The 26,657-nt window shown below is 39.8% G+C and overlaps 5 protein-coding genes and 1 pseudogene across 5 annotated transcripts in view; 5 read left to right on the top strand and 1 right to left on the bottom strand.

Moving 5' to 3' along the window:
• LOC116333427 overlaps positions 1-26,657 on the top strand; it is a 493,334-nt gene that overhangs the window by 351,608 nt on the left and 115,069 nt on the right. The window lies entirely within an intron of this gene.
• LOC120438169 lies at positions 1,356-10,966 on the top strand. Its single transcript, XM_039608604.1, has 4 exons — positions 1,356-1,443; positions 7,512-7,832; positions 10,131-10,348; positions 10,699-10,966. The coding sequence occupies exons 1-4, from the start codon at positions 1,404-1,406 to the stop codon at positions 10,783-10,785; spliced, it is 666 nt and encodes a 221-aa protein (XP_039464538.1). The 5' UTR covers positions 1,356-1,403; the 3' UTR covers positions 10,786-10,966.
• Positions 16,266-16,655, top strand: LOC120438193 (annotated as a pseudogene).
• Positions 19,196-19,887, top strand: LOC120438181 (histone H1-like). The gene has a single exon (XM_039608627.1). It carries the CDS (start codon positions 19,209-19,211, stop codon positions 19,839-19,841), a length of 633 nt encoding a protein of 210 aa, XP_039464561.1. The 5' UTR covers positions 19,196-19,208; the 3' UTR covers positions 19,842-19,887.
• On the bottom strand, positions 21,447-22,108 carry LOC120438190 (histone H2A). The gene has a single exon (XM_039608638.1). It carries the CDS (start codon positions 22,075-22,077, stop codon positions 21,691-21,693), a length of 387 nt encoding a protein of 128 aa, XP_039464572.1. The 5' UTR covers positions 22,078-22,108; the 3' UTR covers positions 21,447-21,690.
• LOC120438186 (histone H3) lies at positions 22,404-23,580 on the top strand. The gene has a single exon (XM_039608634.1). It carries the CDS (start codon positions 22,421-22,423, stop codon positions 22,829-22,831), a length of 411 nt encoding a protein of 136 aa, XP_039464568.1. The 5' UTR covers positions 22,404-22,420; the 3' UTR covers positions 22,832-23,580.

Raw genomic sequence — 26,657 nt, 5'->3', positions numbered from 1 at the left:
ATGAGAGAAAATATATGGGCCTAACAAATATCTGAAGCAGGTGAACAGTATCTGAAAATCATATCTTTGAGAAACAGGACAACAAAATAGCAAAGACCTGCCACTCTGACACTCAGCAGATTATCTCTTTATAATTAACATCCATACACAAGATACTGATCAATCACAAATGCACATACTTAACTTAAACTTAATGTAGTACATGTAAAATACCTGACATGAAATGTATTTGACTCTAATAAACTGATCAGACTCAACCACGGACTCATCCATGTAAGCCTCACACACTGTGGTTAGATCACATTTATAGATATGTGCGACACAGTCACGCTTGTTTATCGCAAGTGCACACAGTGGAAACAGTTTGATGCCGTCTGTTGTTTATGTCTAACTTCACAGCTGCACATTAGAGCTCTGAACCTTTAAACTGCATATGTTTAAATGTTACAGGTTACTCTGTGTAATCAGCTCTGACGCTCACCCACAGACTGAAAAGGAGACGAGGAAATCACTTTAGTTTGTCCACAGGTGATACTTCTTGGTGATAAATATCCTGTAAGTGCTGCTCCTGCATTTCCTGCATAAAGTTCCAGCATTGCTACATTTTAAACACCCACACCTGTCTGCTCCCATCCTCCCACACATTTACTCTCTGTTTTGTGGAAACCACTTATACTTTTTCACACTCTATCCCAGATGTAAACTGGTCAACTGGGTAGAGGAATACATTATCTCTGGGTGTCTCTGTTTAGCCTGCTGCCCTCGCTGATAGACATGGATATTTGTTTTCCTCTTCAGACATTACAAACAGGTTCATATTCAAGAAATCCTTTAACTTTTTACTTGGCACCATTTGGCCAATTTACTTTTAATATTTCATATTAAATAATGTCAAAATTGTGGTGATTTATAAATAAATACATTCATTAATCCCCCCCCCCCCCACACACACACACACACACACACACACAAACAGGATATGATGACGGATTTTTTCTGATTTCTTGCAAACCGTCAATTATTAAAATTTTTCCATCCCAGAGCAGAGGTGACAAATCTCACCCTGCAGTGCAAAAAGTATGAATCTAAGTTAATAATGTGCCATGAAATCAGTCATCAACCAATCATTCAATGCATCAAGAAAAAATTAAATAGTTCGAGTGTTTCAGATTTGGATGTTTGATATACGATGTTTTGTACACGTATACGTTTCATTATCACATCGTCATCTTCATTAGCGTGTGATGGATGCATCTGAAAAAAGTTGAAGGAAGTGATAAAAAGGAAATAACTCTGTGAGTAAGTTCAGTTTTCTGATGATCTGACAGACACAGACGGAGTGAAATGTCAGACGCTGTTCTTCTGACATTTAACAACTTTTCTGCATCAGGATCAAAGTCAGAATGAAAATCCTCCATTTTCTCTTCTTCTGCTTCTTGTCAGGTGAGAACTGATGATTGTTATGTTGCTCTTTAATTTTTTAAAAAACGAAATCAACTTTATGAACATTTTACACAATACACATATTTTCATACAGTATATCATGTTGTGATTATCCATATTATTATTTTTTATTATTAATTTTATTTTGCTTTTGATAGATCCAGCTGTGCTCGTCAAGGCAACACATAATATTTATTCTGTAGCTGAAGGAGGAAATTTTACAGCTTGGTGTGAATTATATTTGTCTGGAAACACAAAATTCTTTTGTAAGGAAAACTGTGAGCGAGCAGAAGATATCCTCATTAAAACAGACAGAAGCACAGCTCAGAGTGGGAGATACAGCATTGAGTATAAAGATGGATCTCCAAGAACAGGAATTGTGTTTTTGACCTTCACACACATGATCAAGTCTGACTCAGGAATGTACAGTTGTGGTTTGGGAAGACCTTCTGCTCCACATTCACGCTATGGTTTTGAGGTCAGAGTTTCAAACGGTGAGTTTGTACTAAAAGTCACTAAAGTCAAAAGTGTGGAGACCCCCACCCCCAATAGCTCTCATTTAGTAATATGAACGATTTTTATATAAATCATTAATAAATTAATACAAGCAACTTTAACCTGCTATTATCTTTATAATATAAGTCTTTAAGTGATGACATGATGAATCCTGCCCCCGGGTCCAAATTATTCTGTGTTTATTAAGGCTGTTGTGTTTTTAACATGTTTTAATGCTTTGTATCTTGTTCTATTTAATCTGAACAAGCAACTGAAAACTGTCAGTAATCATTGTCGGCCTCTCTCAGTTTTTATTATCACTAATCATTTTAAAGTTCAGTTTTTAAAACCTTACCATGTGACTACAGCCCAGCTCATGCAGCAGTATATCAATGACTAACCTCATATTGTGGATGGATTATCTCAGTTGTTCTCCTGACTGAAGTTTGGTCCGTTTACAGCATCCTGTCATTAGTGATGGGAAGTTTGTCTGTTTTTAGAGAGCCGGCTCTTGTGGCATGGCTCCCAAAGTAAAACTGGCTCTTTTGGCTTTTTGGCACTTAATTTCTAAGATTATTATTTCTAAGAGTAATAATCTGTAGCCTCATATTTTAGCCTTACTTGGCAAATATGGATGCTTTGTGTGTTGATAAACCCCTTTGCATTTAGTGTTTTTATGAGAAGCCTTGTAATTGCCTAATTTTGTGCATTTGTTCTGTTACAAAAGCAGGCATTCTTACTTTTGTTTAAAATTTTAATCAAACTTTTAATTTGAATTCAACACAAAAACAAAAACATTTCAAACAAACCCACAGAACAGAAACAGAACCAAACTCAGTAACAGTATGTCCTCAGTGCAGGTTGACATTCAGAAAAATCAAATGCCTCAGCTTGGATGGGCTGTTGCGGTTTCTCCTACTACTTAGTATCTGCTTCTTTTTTAAACTTTAAACAGCCAAATGGTGCTTCGTTTACAGGTGTCAGTCATATTTATCTGTTTTTGCGACGCATTCTCCTCCTCACTGCTGTCTACTGTCGCATTCACTGACTGAGGGGTAGTGATGTGAGCAGCGATCCTGAAATATTGATACTTCCAATACCAACGTTTCATGTTTCAGGATCAACTCCCATATGGAAATATCAATATCTAATTGGATTTAATTGTTTATAATCATAAACATGACATACAGACAAAAGTAAACTCTTTTGTCAGGGCAATACCCTGTAAATAGGAACTACAATCGACTTCCGCCTCTCATTCATGTGCGTGCTACAGCTTGAAAAAGTGTGAGCCAATGAGAAACCCGAGGCACATAACATTAGACCACAAAAAACGCAACCGTGACTTTGTTCACTGATCATATCTGCATTTACTCTCAGCATAGAAATTATGCTGTGTGCGATGGATGTGGGAAGACAGCTAAATACTGTGGCAACACAAAAAACCTCTCTAAAAAAAATAATGGGGAGCCGGCTCTCACTTAATGGGGGTTTTTCACTAGCTTTTGCTCATCACACATCACTACCTGCCATGTGATTACATTTGTCCCTAATCATCGGGAACCCTCACATGAACTTTTATTCAGTGGAAAAAAGTTAGCATTCATCCTCCAGCTTCACTGTGTTTATGTTATGCTAACATAGCTGTGTCACTAGTTATCACATAGAACATCATTATATACCAGATAGCCCAACTTCAGTAACCCTACAAACGTCACTGCTGTTTAGTTCTCTGTCTACATTTATGTCTGAAGTGATAGCAGAGCTGTACATTTTAATTTTGTCAGAAATCTTGTTGGGTCACAAATTTTGCAGCCAATGTGATAACCTTATCCCACCAACGGTGTGGCGGTCCAGCTTTTCAGATCCAATTAAAATCAAATCACTCATAATGATCCTCTGGAAAAGAGTAGAATTCTTAGAACATACTTTATTACACACTTTCATATGAACAGCAGAATAGTACATTTAAAAGCAGAAATAACAAATAGAATGCAAGCAAAACAAACAAAAAGCAAAGCAACCCCAGGGTGTAGAGCCTTTAAGCACAGACAGAAACACACACAAAAGACAGATAGGAAAGAAGCAGCCGCTGGGCATATCCACCTTCGTCTTATATAGGATCAGCGACCGTTCCTCCTGCCTGTGTTTTTCTTTTCATCTTCCATTTATGATATACACAACCCTACACTGTAACTTCTAGTAAACTAATCTCTCATCCATCATTGCATTGGGTCCCTTTATCAGCTTTAAGGTCAAAGTGAGTCTGAAAGTCTACAGAAAGGCAATTAATCAGTTAATCTATCCAACACTTTTGGTGGGCGCGCATGCCGGACATAAACTGCTATCCATGCTGAGTAAGGATTTACGTCTTCGCCATCTGGTGTTTGAGACGAGGACCAGAATCCCAGGTGCCTGCCTTGCAAAGGCTTGGTTTGTTTGCTTATAGATATATTAAAAGGCTGTACACTTCTGCCTTGTAGTCACTCACAGAGCTGTATGCTCTTACCTTACAGCCGTTTGTGAGACCTTATGTCTTTATCTTACACCAGTTAAAGGCGTCTCATGTTTTTATCTTATAGCCCCAGAAAAGGCCGCAGGCCCTTGCTGTGATGTGAATTAACTTTGTCTTTGGTTGCATACAGAGAAGGGTCCCATGTGCATACCTTAGCAGTGCCAAGCTGAATTAACCCTTTGTTGGACTAGTCACAGTAGGCCATAAAGCTATCAAAGGTTTCTTACTGATCCTCATTGTTACATTTTTAAACAGTATTAATCAACATGTGTTCAAACAACAAATGGGACAGAACTTTCATTAATACATAGGTAGATATATTCAACCTAAATGTATGGGTCATTTGATTTGAAGATGCAGGTTAAATGTTTAACACAGTGACTCCACTATATAAACACTTCATTGTGAGTATGCACAGTATATATGAGTATATATGATTAGAGATGGACTGATCCGATATTATGTATCAGTATCGGTCCGATATTGATCTAAATTACTGGATCGGATATCGGAGACAAATAAAAAATGCAATCCGATCCGAAGTATCACAAAATCACCTCACAAAGCACGCTACTTGGCGTAACCGAGCTCGGCTTATCGGAGTAGTATGTGTCACGTGATAGAGCGGCTGTTGTCTGCCGCTCTATCACGTGGCGAGGCATTTGGAGCCTTGCTACAAACCGCGGCATTTCATCTCGGCGAAAACTATCCCAGAGAAGTAAAGCAAGTGTGTAAGTTCATCTCTGAATGTTTGCATAGTATTTCCACGTTAAGCTTAACAACTGATATATGGAGCCACAGCTGGACTGGCCATCGGAGTTCCATATTGAGGTGAAAAGGAAGCGATTTGTCCCGTACTTCAGCTAGAATGAAAAAAAGACACAAAGCTGGAGTTAGTCTGTGTCTTTACGCTGCAGCTGCCTCTTCTTCTCTCATTCCCCCCTCCTGTTGCTACTTCAAACTTGAAACTGATCAATGATCAGCTGATCGGCTTTTCTGTCACAAATCCTGTCTTTCTTGTAAAAAACAGCAGCATGTTTAAGCTTGATAAGCTGTTGTTAGAATTTATTTAATATTACTTTCTAGTATCAGCTGATGTTTGCTGGAGCCACAGTTGTAAAAGCTGCTGGTCATGATATCGGTTTGGATATGTGGTGAGAGGGAAACATGAAGATGAAACCAGGAGATGTCCTTACTGAATCATCAGAGCTGAACAGGTGATGGGGAAACAGGTTTACCTTTTAGGTGACATGAATGAGTCGAAGGAAAGTTATGAACTGTTTCTGAGAGACGAATAACACCAGGATCCTTTTCTAAGTAGCTGACAGCTGGTAGCTGTGCAGGGGCGGGTCTAGCAAAGTGTTGCCAGGGGGGCAGGTAGGGCATTAACAAGAAAAGGGGGGCACAAAAAATACTTTTCTTTGTTATTTGATTTAAAAGGACTAACTTTTAATAAATAATTATCTGAATCTTACAACCAAAGTGGTCCTCTGATTAAATGTATAGAAATCCATTACTGTATATAGCAACTATTAAGTCTAATTTACACCCTGGTAAGCTATAGTACTTTTTCCTTTGGGAAGGTACCATCTGTGCAGTGTGCAATTCTGTTGAAGAAAGATGTTGAATCTATTTAATTATTGTAGAAACATAATTGATTTCTGTGCATTTGTTTTACACGTGCATTAAATTAAAGTTGATTACGTCGATTAAGCATCATGAGGTGGAGGGTGGGGGTTGGTTCTGGGAGACTTTTGCTGGGAGTTGGCAACTCTATTAGTTAGGTTACTTAATATTTCTGCTAAGTACTCTTTAAAATACCAGAATAGGAAGGATGGTGCAGGTTTAAGTTTATTAGATTGATCAGTGTTGCTGAACTTAAAATATTTTGGGTGCAGTGTATTTTTTGCATACAAGTATAACAGAATAGCTTTAGTGTCTTGTTTTTAAAAACTTGAGTATTAACTTATACAAAATGCAGCAATATATTTATAAAAAAAACAGTTTTATTGATTACAAAAAAACGTATATCGGATTCATATCGGCATCGGCAGATATCCAAATTTATGATATCGGAATCAGTATCGGACATAAAAAAGTGGTATCGTGCCATCTCTATATATGATTACACAAAATTTATGAGAGCAACTATGATTACATGTCTAGTGTATACAGGTTTATATGTCATAATAAAATCCACAACAATCTCTCAGTCAGAACATGCTATATCATGTTTGGGTGGAAACTAGAGAACTGACTCCATGTTAACTTCTAACTCAATTAAATATAATAAATTCTGTTTTCATGGATGCCTGGATGTTAAACTTAATTGTTACACCTGGTAAAGCAGCAACGCTGATCATTTTATTAAAGATAAAAGAATTTAGACAGCTTTTAACGCTCAGTGATGCTGCAGTGTTCGTTTGACTTTGGGACCTGAAGTTGAGTTTTGACCCGGACACAGATAATAACGTCAGACTTAAAGACTTGATATGTAAGTATGCATGTTTTATGGAATGCAACAACTAAGATAACTCACCACCTCATTGTAAAGCTTACAACAATATTCAATTATTTATTGATTTAGCTCTGCTAAAACCAACTAATCCAATTGTCACGGCCAAAACAAAGTCTTGCTTTTGTTCAGATTTTTTTTTCTCTATAACTAATTTAGAGTATCAGCATCATAGGTTATATGATAATTTTAATGGCAAAACTCTACTAAGTCTCTTTTTTATAACAGATTGATACCAGGCCCGTCTTCTAGTCATGAGTCCCCCAAAATACTGCACAGAATAAGACAAAAGAACAAACATTCCCAATCACCCCTGTGTACTTCAAGGGTCTATAACTCATAGTGTGAAGGTAATATTTCGCATGGCTACATTAATTATTTTACAACAAAAAGTGCTGATTCTGAGGGGATCAGGTAAGAATGTGTTTTTCAGACTGGACTGATTTAATATGAAATGATAACTGTGTTTATCCAGAAAATAAAATCATAATATAACAGCTTACATGATTTCTTCAGACTAATTAATGTTCTTCTATTTCACAGATCTGGCTAAAAAGGATGTTTTTTATCGCATAGTAACCAAGGGAGAAGAGGTCACACATATATGTTCTGTAATGTTCTATGGACTGAGGCAGTTCTTTTGTAAGAATGAGTGTAAGAATGAAGGGGAGATCCTCATTGACACAACTAATAACAAAGCTGTGAGTGGCAGATACAGCATTGAATACAGACCAGGATCTACACCTGGACTGTATGCGACCATCACACAGCTGACCAAGTCAGACACAGGACGGTACATCTGTGGTTATGGAAACCCTCTGTCTCCTGATTCATACCAGAGTTTAAATATTCTTGTCATTGATGGTAAGTTACTTTTCAAAATAGTAAAAACTTTTTCCATGTAACAAATTCCATGTGCCTTAAATTACTACTACTACTTATAATAATAATAATAATAATAATAATAATAATTAGGGATGCAACGATACCAATTTTTTCAAACCGATCCGATACCGATACTTAGATCTGAGTACTTGCCGATACCGAGTACAAAATCCGATACTTCTACCACACACAAGTTAAACTTAACCAGTAGTAAAGAAACGACCCCAGACAACTCTTTAACACAAACGAAACGTTTACTGAACGTATGGGGGCAGAGACAAATACTGTACAACACATCCCTTTTTAAACTCAAATGATATTCCAATTCCTTAACCAAATGAAATACACTGTATAAATGACATAATTCCCTTTCAAATTATATTAAACAACCCAACTTATGTTATCACCTTTTGGTAAGTGACTCACTAATATACACTCCAAAACACGTTATATAACTCCACTAAACATACAATATTCACACATGGGCCCCACACACACTCACATTCACACTTGTTGCAGGCCTGTTTGCTGCTCACGCCGGACGATGGAGAAAAATCCTCTTCTCCCCAGTAAGAGCACAAAAGTCTGACTTACAGTTCCGTTGCTCGGTGGGTCGCCGTTCACCAGTCCCACACTAAATCCACTCCCTGCGGACCCGATGCTGTCTCTGCTACAGCGCGTTAGCCCGTCACTGTCCAGCTCTCCGACAGTCCATAGCGGCTGCCGCCGTGGCGCAGCCAAGCAGTCGGGCTAGCCTTTAGCCTCGACGGTCTTAGCTGGAAACACAGATTTCCGCGGTGGTGCTACCGTTGAAACAAAAAGTCACTTCACCCACACTCTGTTGCGAAGCTCCCACACGGTTAGCTTTCTAGTCACACACTCTTTTGTGCTAGTTAACCTCAGTAAAACTAGCCGAGTCTCTCACTTTGGCTCAGCTAACCTCGTGCATCTCTCCATGCCGTTCTCTTCTCCTCCTCCATTGCAACAGATACACAAGTCCCGTTATATGCTACCTTCACGGGCCTCCAGAAAATTAGAACTCTGAACAATATTTTAACTCCTTCAGAGTTACATACCATACAATAATACTTTATGATTAACATAACAGTTTGATTGCTCTAATTAATTACCTGTATTTACCTTGTGACATATTACAGGGCAAATTAAATTCAGGGTACAGTTACATCACATAACTGTGAACACCTTATGTTACCGTGGCGTTCAAGTCCATGGGAATTATGAGTATCTACTCCCAAATTCCCATCCGGGCTACATTAGTATCGGTTCATGGTATCGGTTAACTTTTACGAGTACGAGTACGCGCGCATTTTACAGTATCGGCCCGATACCCGATACCAGTATCGGTATCGGTGCATCCCTAATAATAATAATAATAATAATAATAATAATAATAATAATAATAATCACAACTCAGAAAGGAAAGTAAACAAAATCAGAACAACATAAAATAAAAACATGAAACTTCTGGTGATTTTGAGGTGAGATTGTTGTTACTGCCAGAGATCAGCTGATACACTGGCTGAGAGATCATTATACTTTTTTAGAAGTTTCTAAAATGAGATAGAGGGTTTGACATGAAAAAAGGCTTTTCCTTTAAATTGTCCATGTTTTTTTGTTGAAGTCTGGATGACTAATCTCAGAGTATTAATTTCTTGTCATGCTGGTAAATTTCTTCCTCTGTTCATCCACAAATGCAAACCATATTTATTATGATGCTTTAAAAAATGAAGACATTGTCATGTGTAGTAGGTTTCACAATCATATTCTCTTTTAACGCACGTGTTATAATAATATATATATATATATATATATATATATGTATATATATATATATATATATATTTTTAATTTGAAATCTAAAAGTATGTTTTTTTAGGAAGCATGTGCTTGACTTTAAATACATTTTTAAAAATGTTATTGGCAGAGCTAAAACTGAGGGGACTGAGACTGAACTCGACTTTGTGGTCTATCTGAAAAAGTAGTAGTGATGTAAAGAAAAGGAAAGCAGTCGAACACCCGAGAAAACAGAAAGGCTGATTGATTAAGATAAGATATCCTTTATTAGTCCCACGTGTGGGAAATTTGTTACAAAATTTTGTTATTACAAAGCTTACACAAAAGCTTCATGTTAATGCTGCATTTTGTGCATCATACATTTTTATATTTAACTGTATGATAATATGATTATGATGAAACTGGATTTGCCTATATCACTATTGATTTAATATTCATATGCTTTGTGTTTATTGTTCACAGATTCAAACCCACCTGCTTCCACACCACAAACAGCAACACAGAGTGAAAGTGTCACTGCAGGAGTCTCTACACATTGTCCTGACTCCTCCTGGCTTCTGGTTGTGCGTGCGTCCTTGGATGGTGTTTTGCTGATGGCTGTTTTCCTCATGCTCTTCTACATTAGTAAGACAAGGAGGAACTTTGGACTGAACACCAGAGAAAATGACACAAACATGGAGGTGAGTTTGTGTCACTTGTTTTCTGTCTGTTGTTGCAGATTTCAGTGAGTGTTGTTGATTCATGCTGTAAGTGTGACTTTCTCAGTGAAACCTGTTGAAAAGAGGTGATGTTACCTGTTAATAAAGTTTCTTAATATTGTCTCGACCAGCAGAGGAAACTGAAGACAAAGTGAACAATTTTTATGCCAGACAGAAAGCTTTTCTATAATTATGTAGGTATAACATAATTGTATCTCTGAGGGAAAAAATTCTTCTTATTTTTAAAGTTCATACTACATGAAATTGCGATGTTGCATGAGATTATTGAAAATCAGTTTTGCAGGTTGTTCTTTGTGTGTGTCCATTTTCAGTTATCTGTCGGGTATGAGAACTGGGATCCAACCTCCAAACATGATGAGTCGAAAAGCAGCAGGACCAAACCTACTCTGTATTATTAAAGACCAAAATCTAAAAAGTAAAAATTTAATTTGGCCATCTACTCTCCAGGGTTATCTTTTCTTCCACATCTGTTTCATTTTGATATTTTTGGACCTATATCTGAGATTTCATGATCGCCTCACGTATAATTTGCTTCACTAGGCTTCATTTTGTTCCTGTTATTCAAATGCATAAATGCACTGACGTGTAATTGCAGAGGTATATATTATATATATATATATATATATATATACATACATATATATATATATATATATATATATATATATATATATATATATATATATATATATATATATATATATATATATATATATGGTAGATATATATATATATGTATGTATATATATATATATATATATATATATAGATATATATATACCATATATCTATCTATGTATATATATATATATATGTGTGTATATATATATATATATATATATATATATATATATATATATATATATATATATATATATATATATATATATATATATATATATATTGTTTTTCTTTTTCTTCATATTCAAGCTGAGTATAATTTGATCTTTCTAAAGTTGCCTTCTTACTTTCAGTACATTTCAGAGCCTGTACTTTCTTACTTTTGTTTGAGTAAAGAACCTTAATCAATGCTTAAACGGAGTATTTTAACAATATTTTTTTTCTTAAGTACAGAATATCTTTACTTTTCCAACTCTGGTTAATTGAGAAAGGAGGAAGGTGATAGTTTGGTATGCAGGTGTTTTTGATTGTTTGAAACTACTGCTTTTCTTACAAGGTACAAAAATAAAAAATAAATAAACTGCTTTTGAAAATGCAAAATAATGTGATGGTTCCTTAAATAAATTAGAAACATACAGAGTGCTCTAAAATAATAAGTCTGTGCCACTATTCAGGAAAACAAAAAACAATAAAAAAAAAGAAGTGGAAATACAATCAATAGCTGCAGCAGGAGTCTGATTAAGGGATTTCCAAATGGTCAAAAAGTATTCACTAAACAGTTTTCTTCACCTATGGTAGCTGATCCTGATAAGGATAAGTGGAAGAGGACGAATAGATGGATGGAATTCTGAGTCATGACAGCAGCCTTGATCCAGAGGGGATGAAGTCAGGTGAAGCAACATGAACATGACTGAACATATCACTGTTAAATGGGAGCTGATAGTGACTGATTATCCAGGCTGGTCTCATAGCAGGGCCTTTACACAAGCATCTCCTTTGTTAATCCTTTGGGGGGTTTTTTTTGTTTTGTTTTTTTTTTTTTAATCATTTCTGCCCGAGGAGCGGTGTGTAGGGACGGTACCTTGCTCAGGGGTATCTCAGGGAAGCAGTTCAGTGAATTCGACCTTCCGATCATGGGGCCAGCTACCCCTCTCCTGCTTTCAACAGTTAAAAACTGTTGCACTGCACTGCAAATAGTCACACCCTGTTTCAGAAGCACTACAGTCAGTTCACATGCGTGCCACACACTGTAAATAAACCAGGTGTCAGTACCAGTAATTTGAGTTATAAGTTGAAGATTTAAATAGAGAAATGACACAAAATAATAAAATAAAATAAAATAAAATAAAATAAAATAAAATAAAATAAAATAAAATAAAATAAAATAAAATAAAGAGTCCCCTTCACATGATGCCCTCCCGGTCGTGTACATCTATTAGCCTGAATGAATTGGCGAACTGGGAAAACAAAACTGCAACTATATTAAAAAAGAACCGCAGGAGAAAATTGTTTCAACAACAGCTGCAAAACACAAACAGAATGATCAAAGAAAAAAAAAAAACATGACACAACAAAAACATCAGTTTTAACAAACCAGTTTAAAATAATTGTAAATCTAAAACACCAATTAAACCTACGACACCGATCAGTTTCAGCGAGAGGACTGAGTGAAGAGTTTTAGGACAGAGACAAATTTTTGGCACTACTCTCACATCTTTGAGTCATCCACTAAGTTAATATATTAATAAAGTTATGAAATATTAGCATAGCATTTTAACTAACTAATCTTCTACACGCTGTAAACATGATAATAGTTATAAATGTTTTTAAAACAATGTGGTTTAACAACAGCAGGGTTTTCCCTTTAGTTTACCTGATGAAGTGGCGCCATCTTGTGACGTAAACATTTCTGCACCATCAAAGACTAAAGAGCTTCTCAAGCTTTAGATAATCAGGCGGCAACTAAAATCAGTAAAGTGCAAACAGCACGTTTTTGGTCATTTCTGTGCATTTACATTTGTTTTAGTTTTTAACACTTACTGAGGTGAAGTTGTTACAAAGGTGATGTCAGCTGTCATCGCTTTAAGAGGTAAAACTGGGGACAAATGCTGCTTTGGCTGCTTTCTGTGCAGAGTGTTTGTGAGCCGTGAAAAGCTTGATCAGAAGCTTCTGAAAGATCACCACCATCTGGGCAAGAGGGGAACTTTAGTTGCCAACAGGAATAAAATATGTAGATGTAGAATTTCTAAAAAGAGCAACTTTATTCATCTTGATTTAATTTCGCTTACATCCTGTAATTTCCTGTATTTGGTGATGCCTCTCCTCTGTAATACTGTACATGTAAACCTGTGCATTGCTGTATCTATCATGTAGGAGCAAATCCCCACCAGGACATTTATTCACTATACTGAACTCCATAAAGTACCATGAAACTGATACTGAATCACTGTTTAAAGACACCGTAAAATGAAACAAAATACTGACATGAACAGAAAATACAAGGATATAAAAATGTGATTACACTGTAGCAAAGTTTCATCTTAACAACTAAACATTAAAGCTCCATGTGTAACAGTTAAAGCTCTCAAAGTGTGTCCTGCAGGCTGATGGTGGCCCTCGACTGTAAGCAAAGACATTTCATGGATCAACAGTTCAAATCAAAGTGTGACTCAGAGCAGAACAAGAGCAACGCAGTGTTTCTCTCATATTTAAACTCTTCTGTTCCAGCAGTCAGACTGTAATCACATTACATGTTTCACTAATGTAATAATGTGAATGTTTAATGTGTTACTCTATTAAATATATTTATCACATCATAATTACAAATATTTCAATACTTATGTCCAGGGCTGTGCAGAGATGTTTAAAGGGGCGGGTCCTCAAAGTTAAAAAGGAGCACATAGAACCAGGCTGAAGAACGACAACCCACATTCACCAAGAATCTAATATGGGATGACATCATACTATATCACTGTCATCAGGTGGGGACAATGCAAAGCAAACGTAGCCTGTGTTTTACCTGATGGGTACAATGTTGCTGCTGAGGTGTTTCTGCTGCTCCTGCTGCTGATAGTGCTGGAGGGCAGGGCTGTGTTGATCTGAGACTGTAGACTGTAAAAAGTCCATAGGAGAGATGGGAGCTGATTAAACAAGTGTTATTAGATAATAATAAAATACAAAGATTGATCACAGTGTTTATAAGGCAGCAGATTAAAAAACTGTGGGACATAAACTAGGCTCTGCCTGTGAATTATTCTTTGCGTCTCTTCCATCTCCTCATCTCATCTATCACTTTCCACTTGCTGTCTGTCTGAGAAAAAGGCACAATTTGCTGTTGCATTGATCTATTATTTAATTATCCACACTTAAAAACTCTTGCACCTAATCCATATTAAAGCAATCATAGAAATATGTTATAAAAATAAAACATTGCAATTGTGTTTATTATTTTTTTATACTTGAACACCTCTGCAATGCAACAACTGGTACATGTGTTATTGTGACCTGTGCTCTTTTTAATTCAGCTGGTGAGGGAGCCACTGCCTTTAGCAGCCTCACACAGCTCCTTTTGTCACTGTTTCCTCCTCCTGTCCTTACAGACCAGCACTACTTATGCAGTTAATAAAAGGACAGGTAATGTTTTGTCACACTGTTAAGAAAGCTAATTAACAGGTGTGCAAGTATGCATTGTGACATGCAGAAGGTGATGGAGTGCAATGGCATAGTTCACTTTAGTCCAGCTCAGTATGTGAGGGTCTGATAACGGGAAGGAATGTTTCTTCAGACAGTGAGGCTGAATCTGAATATATATAATATAGTTTGGGAAATTGTTTAACAGAAGTCAGTCTGTGACTTAAGCAGCATTGTCATAGCCACACTGTAACTCCGAAATGACAAAAGAAGCACGGCTTCTTCAAGACGGGCGCTTTGCTTTATTTATTGAACGCCGTGAAAACTACAAACATAAAACACAAAGGCTGCAGGCACTTCATTCAGCTGAAATAAGAAATAATTAGAACAGTATACATTACAAATTTGCAGAATATTACACACAATGATAACAAATACTTTGTACAGCTTGTAGATGGATCAGACTGCTGCAGATGGCTCACTGAAATCCTTTGCGTGGTTTTCAAAAGCAGGCCTCACAACTGCTTATAATCACACCTAAACATCACGATAATAGCGATGCAACAAAAAATTGTTCTTTGTGCCAAGATAAACATGTCTCATACTCAACAAAAAACACACCATCACAATATGAACCACAACAAATTACAAGGAAAAAATATTTTAACTGCTGGAACCAAATATTAATCTTTTTTATACACAAACCATTTCGGTAACACTTACACACACTTGGCTACTAAATGAATGTTTTCACACCATAAATATTTTGTTCTCGTGGAAGTGTTGGGAGCATCAACTAATCTAACGGTCATCTACCAATGTAACTCACGGGTCATGTCTGTGTTCTCCCACAGAAAATGATCCTACACGAACAACATGCTGCTTCAGACACTGATCCTCCCGGTGGAAGTGCACCTTCTTTTTCCTCCTTTTTAAGATTTTTAATGTTAGTTTAAATTCAAAATCCACTGTTAAAAAAATATATGAACACCAGATAATAAAGAAAAGTGAATGGTTCAGTCTAATGTGTGCTTCAGTGAGACATTAAACTTCAGTAAAACTATGCAGTTATGAAACGTAACTTTAATATGAGCCAAACCGATTTGATTAGTTGTAAATAAAAGAGTGAAGTAAACGTGACCCGACAGACAGAACCTAATTATGCCCAGTGTTTAATCTCCACTGAGAGCTAAAACTCAGCGAAGTTTTAAAGCTGTGTGCTGGTGACGGTAAACTGTGACTATCACCAGGTTACATGGGCGCTACAGAAACACAGAGACACGAAACCAGGTGGAATTGTTATTCAAATGATTTCATTGTTGGTGAAGATAATACTGATACTAACACATCCATATCTGCCACACAGAGCTCTACATTTACTGCTCATTTAGAACAAATGACTGTCTCAGCAAACGAGGACACAATCACACAGTCCACTGTCTTTGTTAGATGCGCGCCTGTTTCAGCAAAATTCACAAATTCCCTCCAACACAACGTCCGGCCCACTGTGCGGCTCCACCAATGAGCTCCGAGGGCCTGCGCAGTGGTATTAGCATAAAGCCTGTATAAAAAGCGCTGCTCTCAGTCATAGAGCTCATTCGTTGCTGCAGAGTATCGAAGAAACAAAATGCCTTAACCCGGTAAGTCAGCGCCCAAGAAGGGCTCCAAGAAAGCCGTGACCAAGACCGCCGGCAAGGGCGGCAAGAAGAAGAGAAAGACCAGGAAGGAGAGCTACGCCATCTACGTGTACAAGGTGCTGAAGCAGGTCCACCCCGACACCGGGATCTCCTCCAAAGCCATGAGCATCATGAACTCGTTTGTCAACGACATCTTCGAGCGCATCGCTGCCGAGGCATCTCGCCTGGCCCACTACAACAAACGCTCCACCATCACCTCCAGGGAGATCCAGACCGCAGTGCGCCTGCTCCTCCCCGGTGAGCTGGCCAAGCACGCCGTGTCTGAGGGTACCAAGGCCGTCACCAAGTACACGAGCTCCAAGTAAACTGGCTATCAGATGTCAACCCAACGGCTCTTTTCAGAGCCACACACTTTAAACTGACGAGCATACTTCCTACTGACAAATATGCAGTTACTATGTTGCCAACTACTTGAATCGCGGATGTGGACCTTTGTGTCACTGGGTGGTATTAATCCGCTGCACAGACCCAGACGACTGAAATGTTTTTCTGGTTTTCAGAAATTGAAACTCACTACAAATTATATAAATGCGACTTTGTATTTGACACTTGTTGTTGATTTCTAAGCATGCCGATTTATATTTGTTTTTACTTAAGCAAGGTTAAATTTATTAGTGGACTGAAATGCTATGAAGCAGAAAATTAGTATCAACTTTATGTTGCAGTTTTTTTTTTTTTTTTTTGCTTTGCACGGTCTTGTCTGTATCGTTCTGGGGTTGCACGGTTTTCGTTTCGTTGAATTTTTGCACATCTGCACTTTGTGGTCCTGTCTGGTATATGTAACACATAGTCTTGGTGTCTGCTTCGCTGTTGTACTGTACCACTGCAGATGGTTGAAATGACAAAGCCACTTGACTTGAAGACGCACACTATAACACTGTAAACACAGAACTTGACTAACAACTATGATACATTAAGGGCTGGTTTGTTGGACTACTAGAGGGCAAAAATTGGCTAACTAGATGCCGAAATGTATACTGAGAAAGGTATGAATTGGTATCATTAGTTATAATTCCCCCCCCCCACTTGTGCCCCTGGATAGATGACAACTTTAGCATTTGCCCATACTGCCTATGCCACAGGCAGGCTCTGTGTCCTTTGCATCCAACTTTCCTAGCGATGCCCAAAGAGGAATTTCCATCAAGGCTATCTTCAATCTAACTCCTAATTTGATGGCTCCGTAGCCACCTTTCACTTCCCATGTCTTTATATAATGCAACTATTGTAGTAAGTGCTGTGCACAAGATGGAGGACTTGTTCAGGGGGTAGGTAGGAATGATTTCCTGTGGTGTTCAGAGGTGAATTTTGGTCACCTCACTCTCCCAGTGAACCCACTCCTGTGACTGGTCAACACATGGAGTGGGTGGAAAGTATTGTGCAGCATCTTACTTATCTTGGACAAAAATCTGTTTATACACATTTTTCAGTAGAATAGAATAATCCTTTAATTGTCCCACAAGGGGAAATTGGGTTGTAACAGCAGCCAAAAAGACACATATACAAACAGGACACAGAACAGAAACATACACAATTTTTCTTACATATTTACATTAAGGACAATGGTTACTATATACAGAGAGTACTGTACAGTTATTAAATTAAATAAAAATAACTACAGATAAGAGGCAAACCAGACTGTAGTGTGAATCGGTTAATTAACTTATGGCAGTTACAGTGCAGATGTAAACATCTGTTTGTTGGGAGCAGTTCTGATTGTACAGTCTGACAGCTGCAGGGAGGAAGGACCTGCGGAAAGGCTCCTTCATGCATCGAGGATCTATCTAGTAGGTAGGTGGAAGAATAAAAAAATCCTCCAGAAAGAGCAGCAGAGATATACTGGGCATAATTAAAGACACTATACTAGATTAAACTGAGGTCACTATCCAGGACACGAGATAAGCTTTATTAGTCCCAGAGCTGGGAAATTCACCAACGTGGGCAGAACAGGATAAAATAAATAACAAATATTAACAACAATATTACTAGGATTATTTTATCATTATATCTATTTATTTAATGTTTGACTAGTAGTGACAACAAGACAAGGTTTAACAGTGAGATGGCTGGATGTTTTTTAGCAGGTATTGAGTATTACACATTGAGATACTTAGTGATCCGTTTTTGGATGTGTGTGTTCACGTGTTCATTGACTGCTGTTGTTTATTGTAGAGTCAGTAACTGTAGAAGGAAACAGAGTCAATGCAGACTAAGAGATCAGAGCCAAAGTGTGGAAGCGAGCTGCTGTGAGGTCACTAATGAAGCTTCTGATGTGCAACAATGTGAGTGAAACTGTGCTTTGGTTAGAAGTGAGCAGCTGTCACAGAAGTGTCGCTGCTCCGTGGGCCTCCAGCAGCATCGGTGTGTTTGCTGGGAGCTCGCGGCGTCACTTTGTCCCACAGCCGCGCTCACCAGATGCTGCTTTTAACTCGGAGTGCGTGAACAAACATGTGTATCAGCTGGAAAAGGCTTTTTACGGAGCTCTACTGCAGCTCCATCGGTTTTAGCAGAGAAAAGAGTGCAAGAAGCCGCCGAGCAGCGCTGAGCTCCGCACCGAGTCGCTGAGCTTTAGGAGCTCCACGAACCGAGAGCAGAGAGCACGAGAGCCCGACACGAGGCCTGCACGAGGAGACACAAGCCCGCTGTGGACTGCTCCACTGTCGGCCTGCAGTGCTGCTCACAAACTCACTTTGAGCTCTTTGATCCCGAGACACGAAACACAAAATGAAGCATTGCGGGGCACACGCGAGAGCTGCGCGCGCTACCTTCACTCTCCATGGTTCTCATGGTGCGTTTAAGTGCAGCGTGGCGCTTCCGACTTGCCATCACTGTACCGCGAATCTCGTTGAATCTCGATCAGACGCGAAAGGGGAAAAATGTCCGAGGAAGCTCCCGCACCTGCTCCCGCCCCGGCCAAGGCGGCCAAGAAGAAGACGACAGCTTCCAAGCCCAAGAAGGTCGGCCCCAGCGTGGGCGAGCTGATTGTGAAAGCCGTGGCCGCTTCCAAGGAGCGCAGCGGCGTGTCCACAGCCGCTCTCAAGAAGGCTCTGGCTGCCGGAGGCTACGATGTGGACAAGAACAAGGCCCGCGTCAAGACCGCCATCAAGAGCCTGGTGGCGAAGGGCACTCTGGTGCAGACCAAGGGCACCGGGGCCTCCGGATCCTTCAAGATGAACAAGAAGGCTACTGACAGCAAAGCCAAGAAGCCCGCAAAGAAAGTCGCTCCTAAAGCCAAGAAGCCCGCCGCTGCCAAAGCCAAGAAACCGGCAGCAGCTGCTAAGAAGTCGCCCAAGAAGGCGGCAGCAGCCAAGAAGCCCGCAGCCGCTAAGAAGTCGCCCAAGAAGGCCAAGAAGCCCGCGGCGGCCAAGAAAGCGCCCAAAAGCCCCAAGAAGGCGGCCAAGAGCCCCAAGAAGGTGCTCAAGAAGGCTCCCGCAGCAAAGAAGTCCCCCGCCAAGAAGGCCGCCAAGCCCAAAGTCAAGAAGGCAGCCACAGCAGCCAAGAAGAAGTGAGCTGCCACCACTCTCACACTCAACAACGGCTCTTCTCAGAGCCACCACAGCAACACACAAGAGCTCCTTCCTCACACTCACTCATCACTCTATCATTCACAATAATGTCCTTATTGTTAAAGCACACACTGCCCCCCCCGTTTTCCTCATTACAATTACAACTATTAGTATCATGATGTCTGCAGAAGTCAAAAACAACACAAATAGTAACAATTCATTCTTTACAATCATACCTTTATAGTACCAGACATCACACCACTTCTTGTTTTTCTATGAAACACTATCATACTAGAAATACACCTTTACAAGTTATCATCTACATTTTAAAAGATTCTATTAAAAAAAACTAATGTGACTGAAAATATTACATTTATAGATGCATGTTATTATCTCTGTATGAAATACTGAGTTTTATTTTTTAAAAGCCTACACTGGCTGTTGTAGTGGAAGTACACTATATATTTTAACGATACTCAGCCAATATAATCCACTCGAAATGCTCTACTCTACAACCTTACCTGACTAAATCTAGGCCAATTGAATTGATATTTGGTGATTTCAAGGACACATTTTACTCCAAGATGAACCCATACAGCTGTTTATTTTACCATGTATTTATTTCATTACTCATTTCATAACCATTTTGATTCATGTACATTTGAACTAATGGAGTTCTGTAGCGTTAAGAATGCGGGCAATTCTTTTATTTCAAAATATAGTCTTGAGGTTTACTTCTGTTGTTCAGTCTGGGGGGCTGTTCTCCCCCCAGGCTAGTAACTGTGGCTTCCTGTTTATCTGGCTGAGGCAGCTTTTACTCCTCATTTTACGACAGGCAGACCCTCACTGTCAATACATTTTTCACACTATACAGTTACACACCAAAGTTTATAGCTGAACCAAGTGATTTGGCACGTCAGAGGTCAGGGTTCAGCAACTTAATGTCATTCTTGAGAGCTTTAAGGTCGCATGAAATGCTTTGAGAACTCAAATCCACTATTGTCCTTAAAACAGGGGTTGAAAAAGTCATTCTAACCAGACCCACACTTACCAATGATTTCCTGTTGTTCTGATCTCCAGCCGCCCCCTGTTATCTAAGCAAACCTGAGCAGTTTCTATTCTTCTAATCGTTTTATTCTACTCACAATAGACACAAAAACCTGAGCGTAGATGTAAGTGACTTTGCAAAATGTCCCAAATTCAGCAGCAGTGCTGAACATGTTGCTAACAGCTCCACATTTTCCTCCCTCTGTATCTGGATAGTTTCTGCAGTAGCAAAGAACTCCACCCGTCCCTCTCCTCCTCCTCCTCCTGTTCTGATTTCCTATTGTGTTTGACAAGGTTTGTGGTCTTGGCACACGTATCATGAACTGCGTGTTGTTTCCATGAGCTGCGGATCTGCTTTTATTATCAAGCGAGTGAACCATGATGCATGTTTATAGTCATAGTTATGAAGCTAATAATTAGTGATATCCCATTTATTTTAAATCAGTAAGATGAGCAATGAGGTTGAACAAGGCACGAGCCTTAATCACACAGCAGGAGAGACGGAAGCTTTTTGCTTTGGTTTTATTTTGAGACCCAAAGGGAATCTCTGTTCTTGTCTTGTGAATAATACAAACACACACTGCTTAGGAGTTATTATTTTTTTTTTTTTGAATGTGGATTATAATCCCTTACTGTGAAAGATGAAGTGAATGAATGTACATTTGCCAATGAATCAAGATGCATAATCTACATTTCCCAGTACACGAGTTGTTAAAGACACAGTAAGAAGGAGGATGTTTGCTCAGAGAGAAGTGTGTGGCTCTTAAAAGAGCCTTTGTTGTTGGTGAAGCCGAGCGCTTTGCGTTTACTTGGCCTTGACGGGCTTCTCGGTCTTCTTGGGCAGCAGCACAGCCTGGATGTTGGGCAGCACACCACCCTGAGCGATGGTGACTCCCCCCAGGAGCTTGTTGAGCTCCTCGTCGTTGCGCACAGCCAGCTGCAGGTGACGTGGGATGATGCGAGTCTTCTTGTTGTCGCGGGCTGCGTTGCCAGCCAGCTCCAGGATCTCAGCGGTCAGGTACTCGAGCACAGCTGCCAGGTAAACGGGGGCGCCGGCTCCCACACGCTCCGCATAGTTGCCTTTGCGCAGCAGTCTGTGGACACGACCCACGGGGAACTGAAGCCCGGCACGAGATGAGCGGGTCTTAGCCTTAGCTCTGGCTTTGCCTCCGGTTTTTCCGCGACCACTCATTTTGATGCTATCTTCTTTAGAGTATCAACACTGAAAGAAAATGTGGTCCGAGCTGCTCAAAGCCTCGCTTATATTTCCGCGGAGCGCGGGCAGCTTCGTCACGCACCAATCGCAGAGAGGCTTGCGGCAGCGCGCAATTTCAATGCACTTTTCTCCAATGAGCGGCACACACCGAGGCGGGGCGGTGCTCCTCTGAACGGGGCTGAGCACCACGTGGAGCCCCTCGCCAATCACGAGCCGGAGCGGCACCGCGTCACAGCCTGTCACACACTTTAAGAGCAGCGAGTCTCCTGTAGTTGCTACATTTTCTGCTATTAGCACAGGAAAAGCAAAGAGAGAAAGAATGGCAAGAACCAAGCAGACCGCTCGCAAGTCTACTGGCGGCAAAGCACCCAGGAAGCAGCTGGCCACCAAGGCCGCTCGTAAGAGCGCCCCGGCCACCGGAGGCGTCAAGAAGCCCCATCGTTACAGGCCCGGTACCGTGGCTCTGCGTGAGATCCGCCGTTACCAGAAATCCACCGAGCTGCTGATCCGCAAGCTGCCCTTCCAGCGCCTGGTCCGCGAGATCGCCCAGGACTTCAAGACCGACCTGCGCTTCCAGAGCTCTGCTGTCATGGCTCTGCAGGAGGCCAGCGAGGCTTACCTGGTCGGACTCTTCGAGGACACCAACCTGTGCGCCATCCACGCCAAGAGGGTCACCATCATGCCCAAAGACATCCAGCTGGCTCGTCGCATCCGCGGAGAGAGAGCTTAAGCTACACGCTCTCCTACCAACAAAGGCTCTTTTCAGAGCCACCTCACTCACACCAAGAGCTCGCTCCTTTATTATTATCAGACTCATACTTGCACTTCATTCATTCAGTTCATGCTGTTTCTATGCCAGAAACTAGTCGGCATCAACGTGGAATTCACTGACTTCAGTTACAAAAATTCTAAATTCATCTTTACCATTGAAATGTTGCTCATTGCATTGGAGTGCTTTGCACTAGACAATATGATAGACCCTGTGCTCTCAATTACCTCTGGTAAATTCCTATTGTCTAAATGTGTTATAAAATACTAGAGACATGACAGTAAGTCTAACATGAATCAGATTTTTCTTCACAGATCATCTTTCAGGTGCTTCTTTTTTTTTTTTTTTCCTTACCAAAAATATATTATTTAATTATTTTACACAATTCTTTGAAGTAAATTTAACCTCCTCAAACCCGAACTCTTCCACGACATGCATTTTTAATTTCTTTTATATTTGGTCACATTGGGGCCCAATGAATGTTAAAAACAAAGAATTACCAGATTTTTTTTTTTTTTCTAACCTTATTTTTGTTTTTAAGACATATAAGAGCCACATATGAGGATATTCGTTTAAAATTTTGATAGAACAGTAGCAGTATAATGTTTTGGATTTTATATTGAGACCCGAAGTTTAATCTCTGTTCTTGTCTTGTGAATAATACAAACGTACACTGCTTAGGAGTTAATATTATTATTATTTTTTGAATGTGGAATATAATCCCTTACTGTGAAAGGTGAACGAATGTACATTTGAAAATGAATCAAGATGCATAATCTAAATTTCCCAGTACAGTTTGTTTGTATATGTGTCTTTTTGGCTGCTGTTACAACCAAATTTCCCCTTGTGGGACAATAAAAGGATTATTCTATTCTATTCTAATGTCCTCGTAAGTGGATATCAGGCCCATGTGGAGCAAAATTGAGTATTTTGGTCTAAATAACCCAAAATGTGATGCCTAGGACGGCAGGTCCTAGGAGGTTAAGGATGGAAACAGTATCAGTCCTGTTCTGCTGGTAATGATCCAATACCAATAACAGTGCTGGTCTGTGTATACTGTAAAGAGTTGGATTGACTTTCTCACCTCTAACACTAAGAACCCCATGTGACAAATATGGCCAATGTGATTGGCTGTGCCTTTCAGGGAGCTCTGTTTAGTTTTAGCAGCACTAAGCCTGCACTGCAAGGACCTGCGAGGAGGAGAGGAGGATGGCAGCAGAAAGGAAGAACCTGGATATAAGAAAGTATTTTTTCAAAACCTACTCTAAAATTGTATGTAACCATGAAAATATGTTTTGGAAACTAACTGCACAACTGGCAGCACTATTAGTTATCTCAGTCTCAGAGTAACATTTCTAATTTTGATTGAAACTGTCAGAGAAAACGGCAGCCTCGAGCAAGCCAGGATATTAGTTTACAGAGGCTGTTAAAATTATATGTCTAACGTTAAAATTAGGGATGCAACGATACCAATTTTTTCAAACCGATCCGATACCGATACTTGGATCTGAGTACTTGCCGATACCGAGTACAAAAACCGATACTTCTGCCACACACAAGTTAAACTTAACCAGTAGTAAAGAAACGACCCCAGACAACTCTTTAACACAAACGAAACGTTTACTGAACGTAAGGGCAGAGACAGATACTGTACAACACATCCCTTTTTTAAACTCAAATGATATTCCAATTCCTTAACCAAATGAAATACACTGTATAAATGAAATAATTCCCTTTCAAATTATATTAAACAACCCAACTTATGTTATCACCTTTTGGTAAGTGACTCACTAATATACACTCCAAAACACGTTATATAAATCCACTAAACATACAATATTCACACATGGGCCCCACACACACTCACATTCACACTTGTTGCAGGCCTGTTTGCTGCTCACGCCAGACGATGGAGAAAAATCCTCTTCTCCCCAGTAAGAGCACAAAAGTCTGACTTACAGTTCCGTTGCTCGGTAGGTCGCCGTTCACCAGTCCCACACTAAATCCACTCCCTGCGGACCCGATGCTGTCTCTGCTACAGCGCGTTAGCCAGTCACTGTCCAGCTCTCCGACAGTCCATAGCAGCTGCCTCCGTGGCGCAGCCAAGCAGTCCGGGCTAGCCTTTAGCCTCGGCGGTCATGGCTGGAAACACAGTTTTCCACGGTGGTGCGACCGTTGAAACAAAAAGTCACTTCACCCACTCTCTGTTGCGAAGCTCTCACACGGTTAGCTTTCTAGTCACACAGTCTTTTGTGCTAGTTAACCTCAGTAAAACTAGCCGAGTCTCTCACTTTGGTTCAGCTAACCTCGTGCATCTCTCCATGCCGTTCTCTTCTGTGAACTGTGAACACCTTATGTGGCGTTTAAGTCCATGGGAATTATGAGTATCTACTACCAAATTCCCATCCGGGCTACATTAGTATCGGTTCATGGTATCGGTTAACTTTTACGAGTACGAGTACGCACACATTTTACAGTATCGGCACCGATACCCGATACCAGTATCGGGATCGGTGCATCCCTAGTTAAAATGTTGGTGACACAATAATTCCATCCTCATGGTACTGTCTTTTGTCTTAATTTTTGAGACAAAATATCATGAGGTGGTCATGATTTTGCAAATATTCCACCTTGTAGTGCAGTTTGCACAAATTGTTTTAGAAATGCACTCACCCTACAAACATTACTGATGAGTCAAGATCTGCACAAATTGACAGAAACACTGAAGCAGCTCCACATTTTATTCTTATTGTCATGTATGTCCTATTTGTCAGGTGACAGAGGCAGCTCTGCCATGTTGTAGCTCCGACAGAGGTGAAGAGGCGAGGTCACAGGTGACTGACTGATGATTTGGTGCTATAGATTAACTAGTATTTATTATCATGACAATTGTCAGGCTGCTTTTAGTCATCCCAGTATCCTCGGCTGAGGCTGAAAGAAGCTTCAGTGCTCTCACAAGACTAAAAACATGGCTAAGGTCAACAATGACTCAAATGAGATTAATAGTAATTTAACATTATATTATTCACATATAAAACTATGAATTGTAATTTTAAATGGTTTAAAAGCATGTAGAATAGCACATGTAAGCAAGTATATTTCTCCTCTTTTATCAGGAAGCAAAGACAAAAAGGAAAGAAAAAGAAATAGGGCAGGGTTCGGTGGTTGAATCATCCGTCCCCACCAACGCCAAAACCAAATCTAGGCCCTTGCCAGGATCCTCCCCCACCACCTGCAGCTGGCCGTCTGCAACGACGAAGAGCTGAACAAGCCGCTGGGCCGAGTGACGATCGCTCAGGGTGGTGTGCTGCCCAACATCCAGGCCAAGAAGACTGAGAAAGCTAAAGAAAATCCCGCAACTGTCCTCAACCAACTAACGGATCTTTTAAGATCCACTCTCAACCTCTGAGAGTACACTTGCTTAAAGTAATGAAACTAAATCTTTAATCCATAGGTGTCAAACTCATGTTCACACTAGAACTGAAGTGGGCCAGCCCTGTTTGTCTATCAGGGTGTGCAACACATTTAGCTGTTTCACTGCATGAATACAAATCTGACTTAAATTGTAAAGTTATTACCCAGACTTTTCTTTATAAACTTGCTGTAAAAACAGAAATCTGTGTAGTAAGAGCATAAACATTGTCTCATTGTTTGTTCCTTAAAGTACTTGCACTAAAACTTAAAAACAAGACAGCTGAGCAGATTAAAGAGGTTCAGACTTATAATAATTATAAATCACTACAAACTCTCATTTAGGTCTGAGATTCATTTAGACCGACAGCGAGCC

This window comes from Oreochromis aureus, linkage group 3 (assembly GCF_013358895.1).
Source record: "Oreochromis aureus strain Israel breed Guangdong linkage group 3, ZZ_aureus, whole genome shotgun sequence".
NCBI lineage: Eukaryota > Metazoa > Chordata > Actinopteri > Cichliformes > Cichlidae > Oreochromis > Oreochromis aureus.
Note: the sequence above shows the minus strand (reverse complement) of the source record. Positions and strands in the feature narration are given on the sequence as shown.

Excerpts from the sequence above, each read along its gene's own strand:
- LOC120438190 (XM_039608638.1), bottom strand. The coding sequence starts at position 22,077 with ATGAGTGGTCGCGGAAAAACCGGAGGCAAAGCCAGAGCTAAGGCTAAG.
- LOC120438181 (XM_039608627.1), top strand. The coding sequence starts at position 19,209 with ATGTCCGAGGAAGCTCCCGCACCTGCTCCCGCCCCGGCCAAGGCGGCC.
- LOC120438169 (XM_039608604.1), top strand. The coding sequence starts at position 1,404 with ATGAAAATCCTCCATTTTCTCTTCTTCTGCTTCTTGTCAG. Across the intron at positions 1,444-7,511 it reads CTTCTTCTGCTTCTTGTCAG|ATCTGGCTAAAAAGGATGTT; the intron begins GTGAGAACTGAT and ends TCTATTTCACAG. Across the intron at positions 10,349-10,698 it reads AAAATGACACAAACATGGAG|TTATCTGTCGGGTATGAGAA; the intron begins GTGAGTTTGTGT and ends GTCCATTTTCAG.
- LOC120438186 (XM_039608634.1), top strand. The coding sequence starts at position 22,421 with ATGGCAAGAACCAAGCAGACCGCTCGCAAGTCTACTGGCGGCAAAGCA.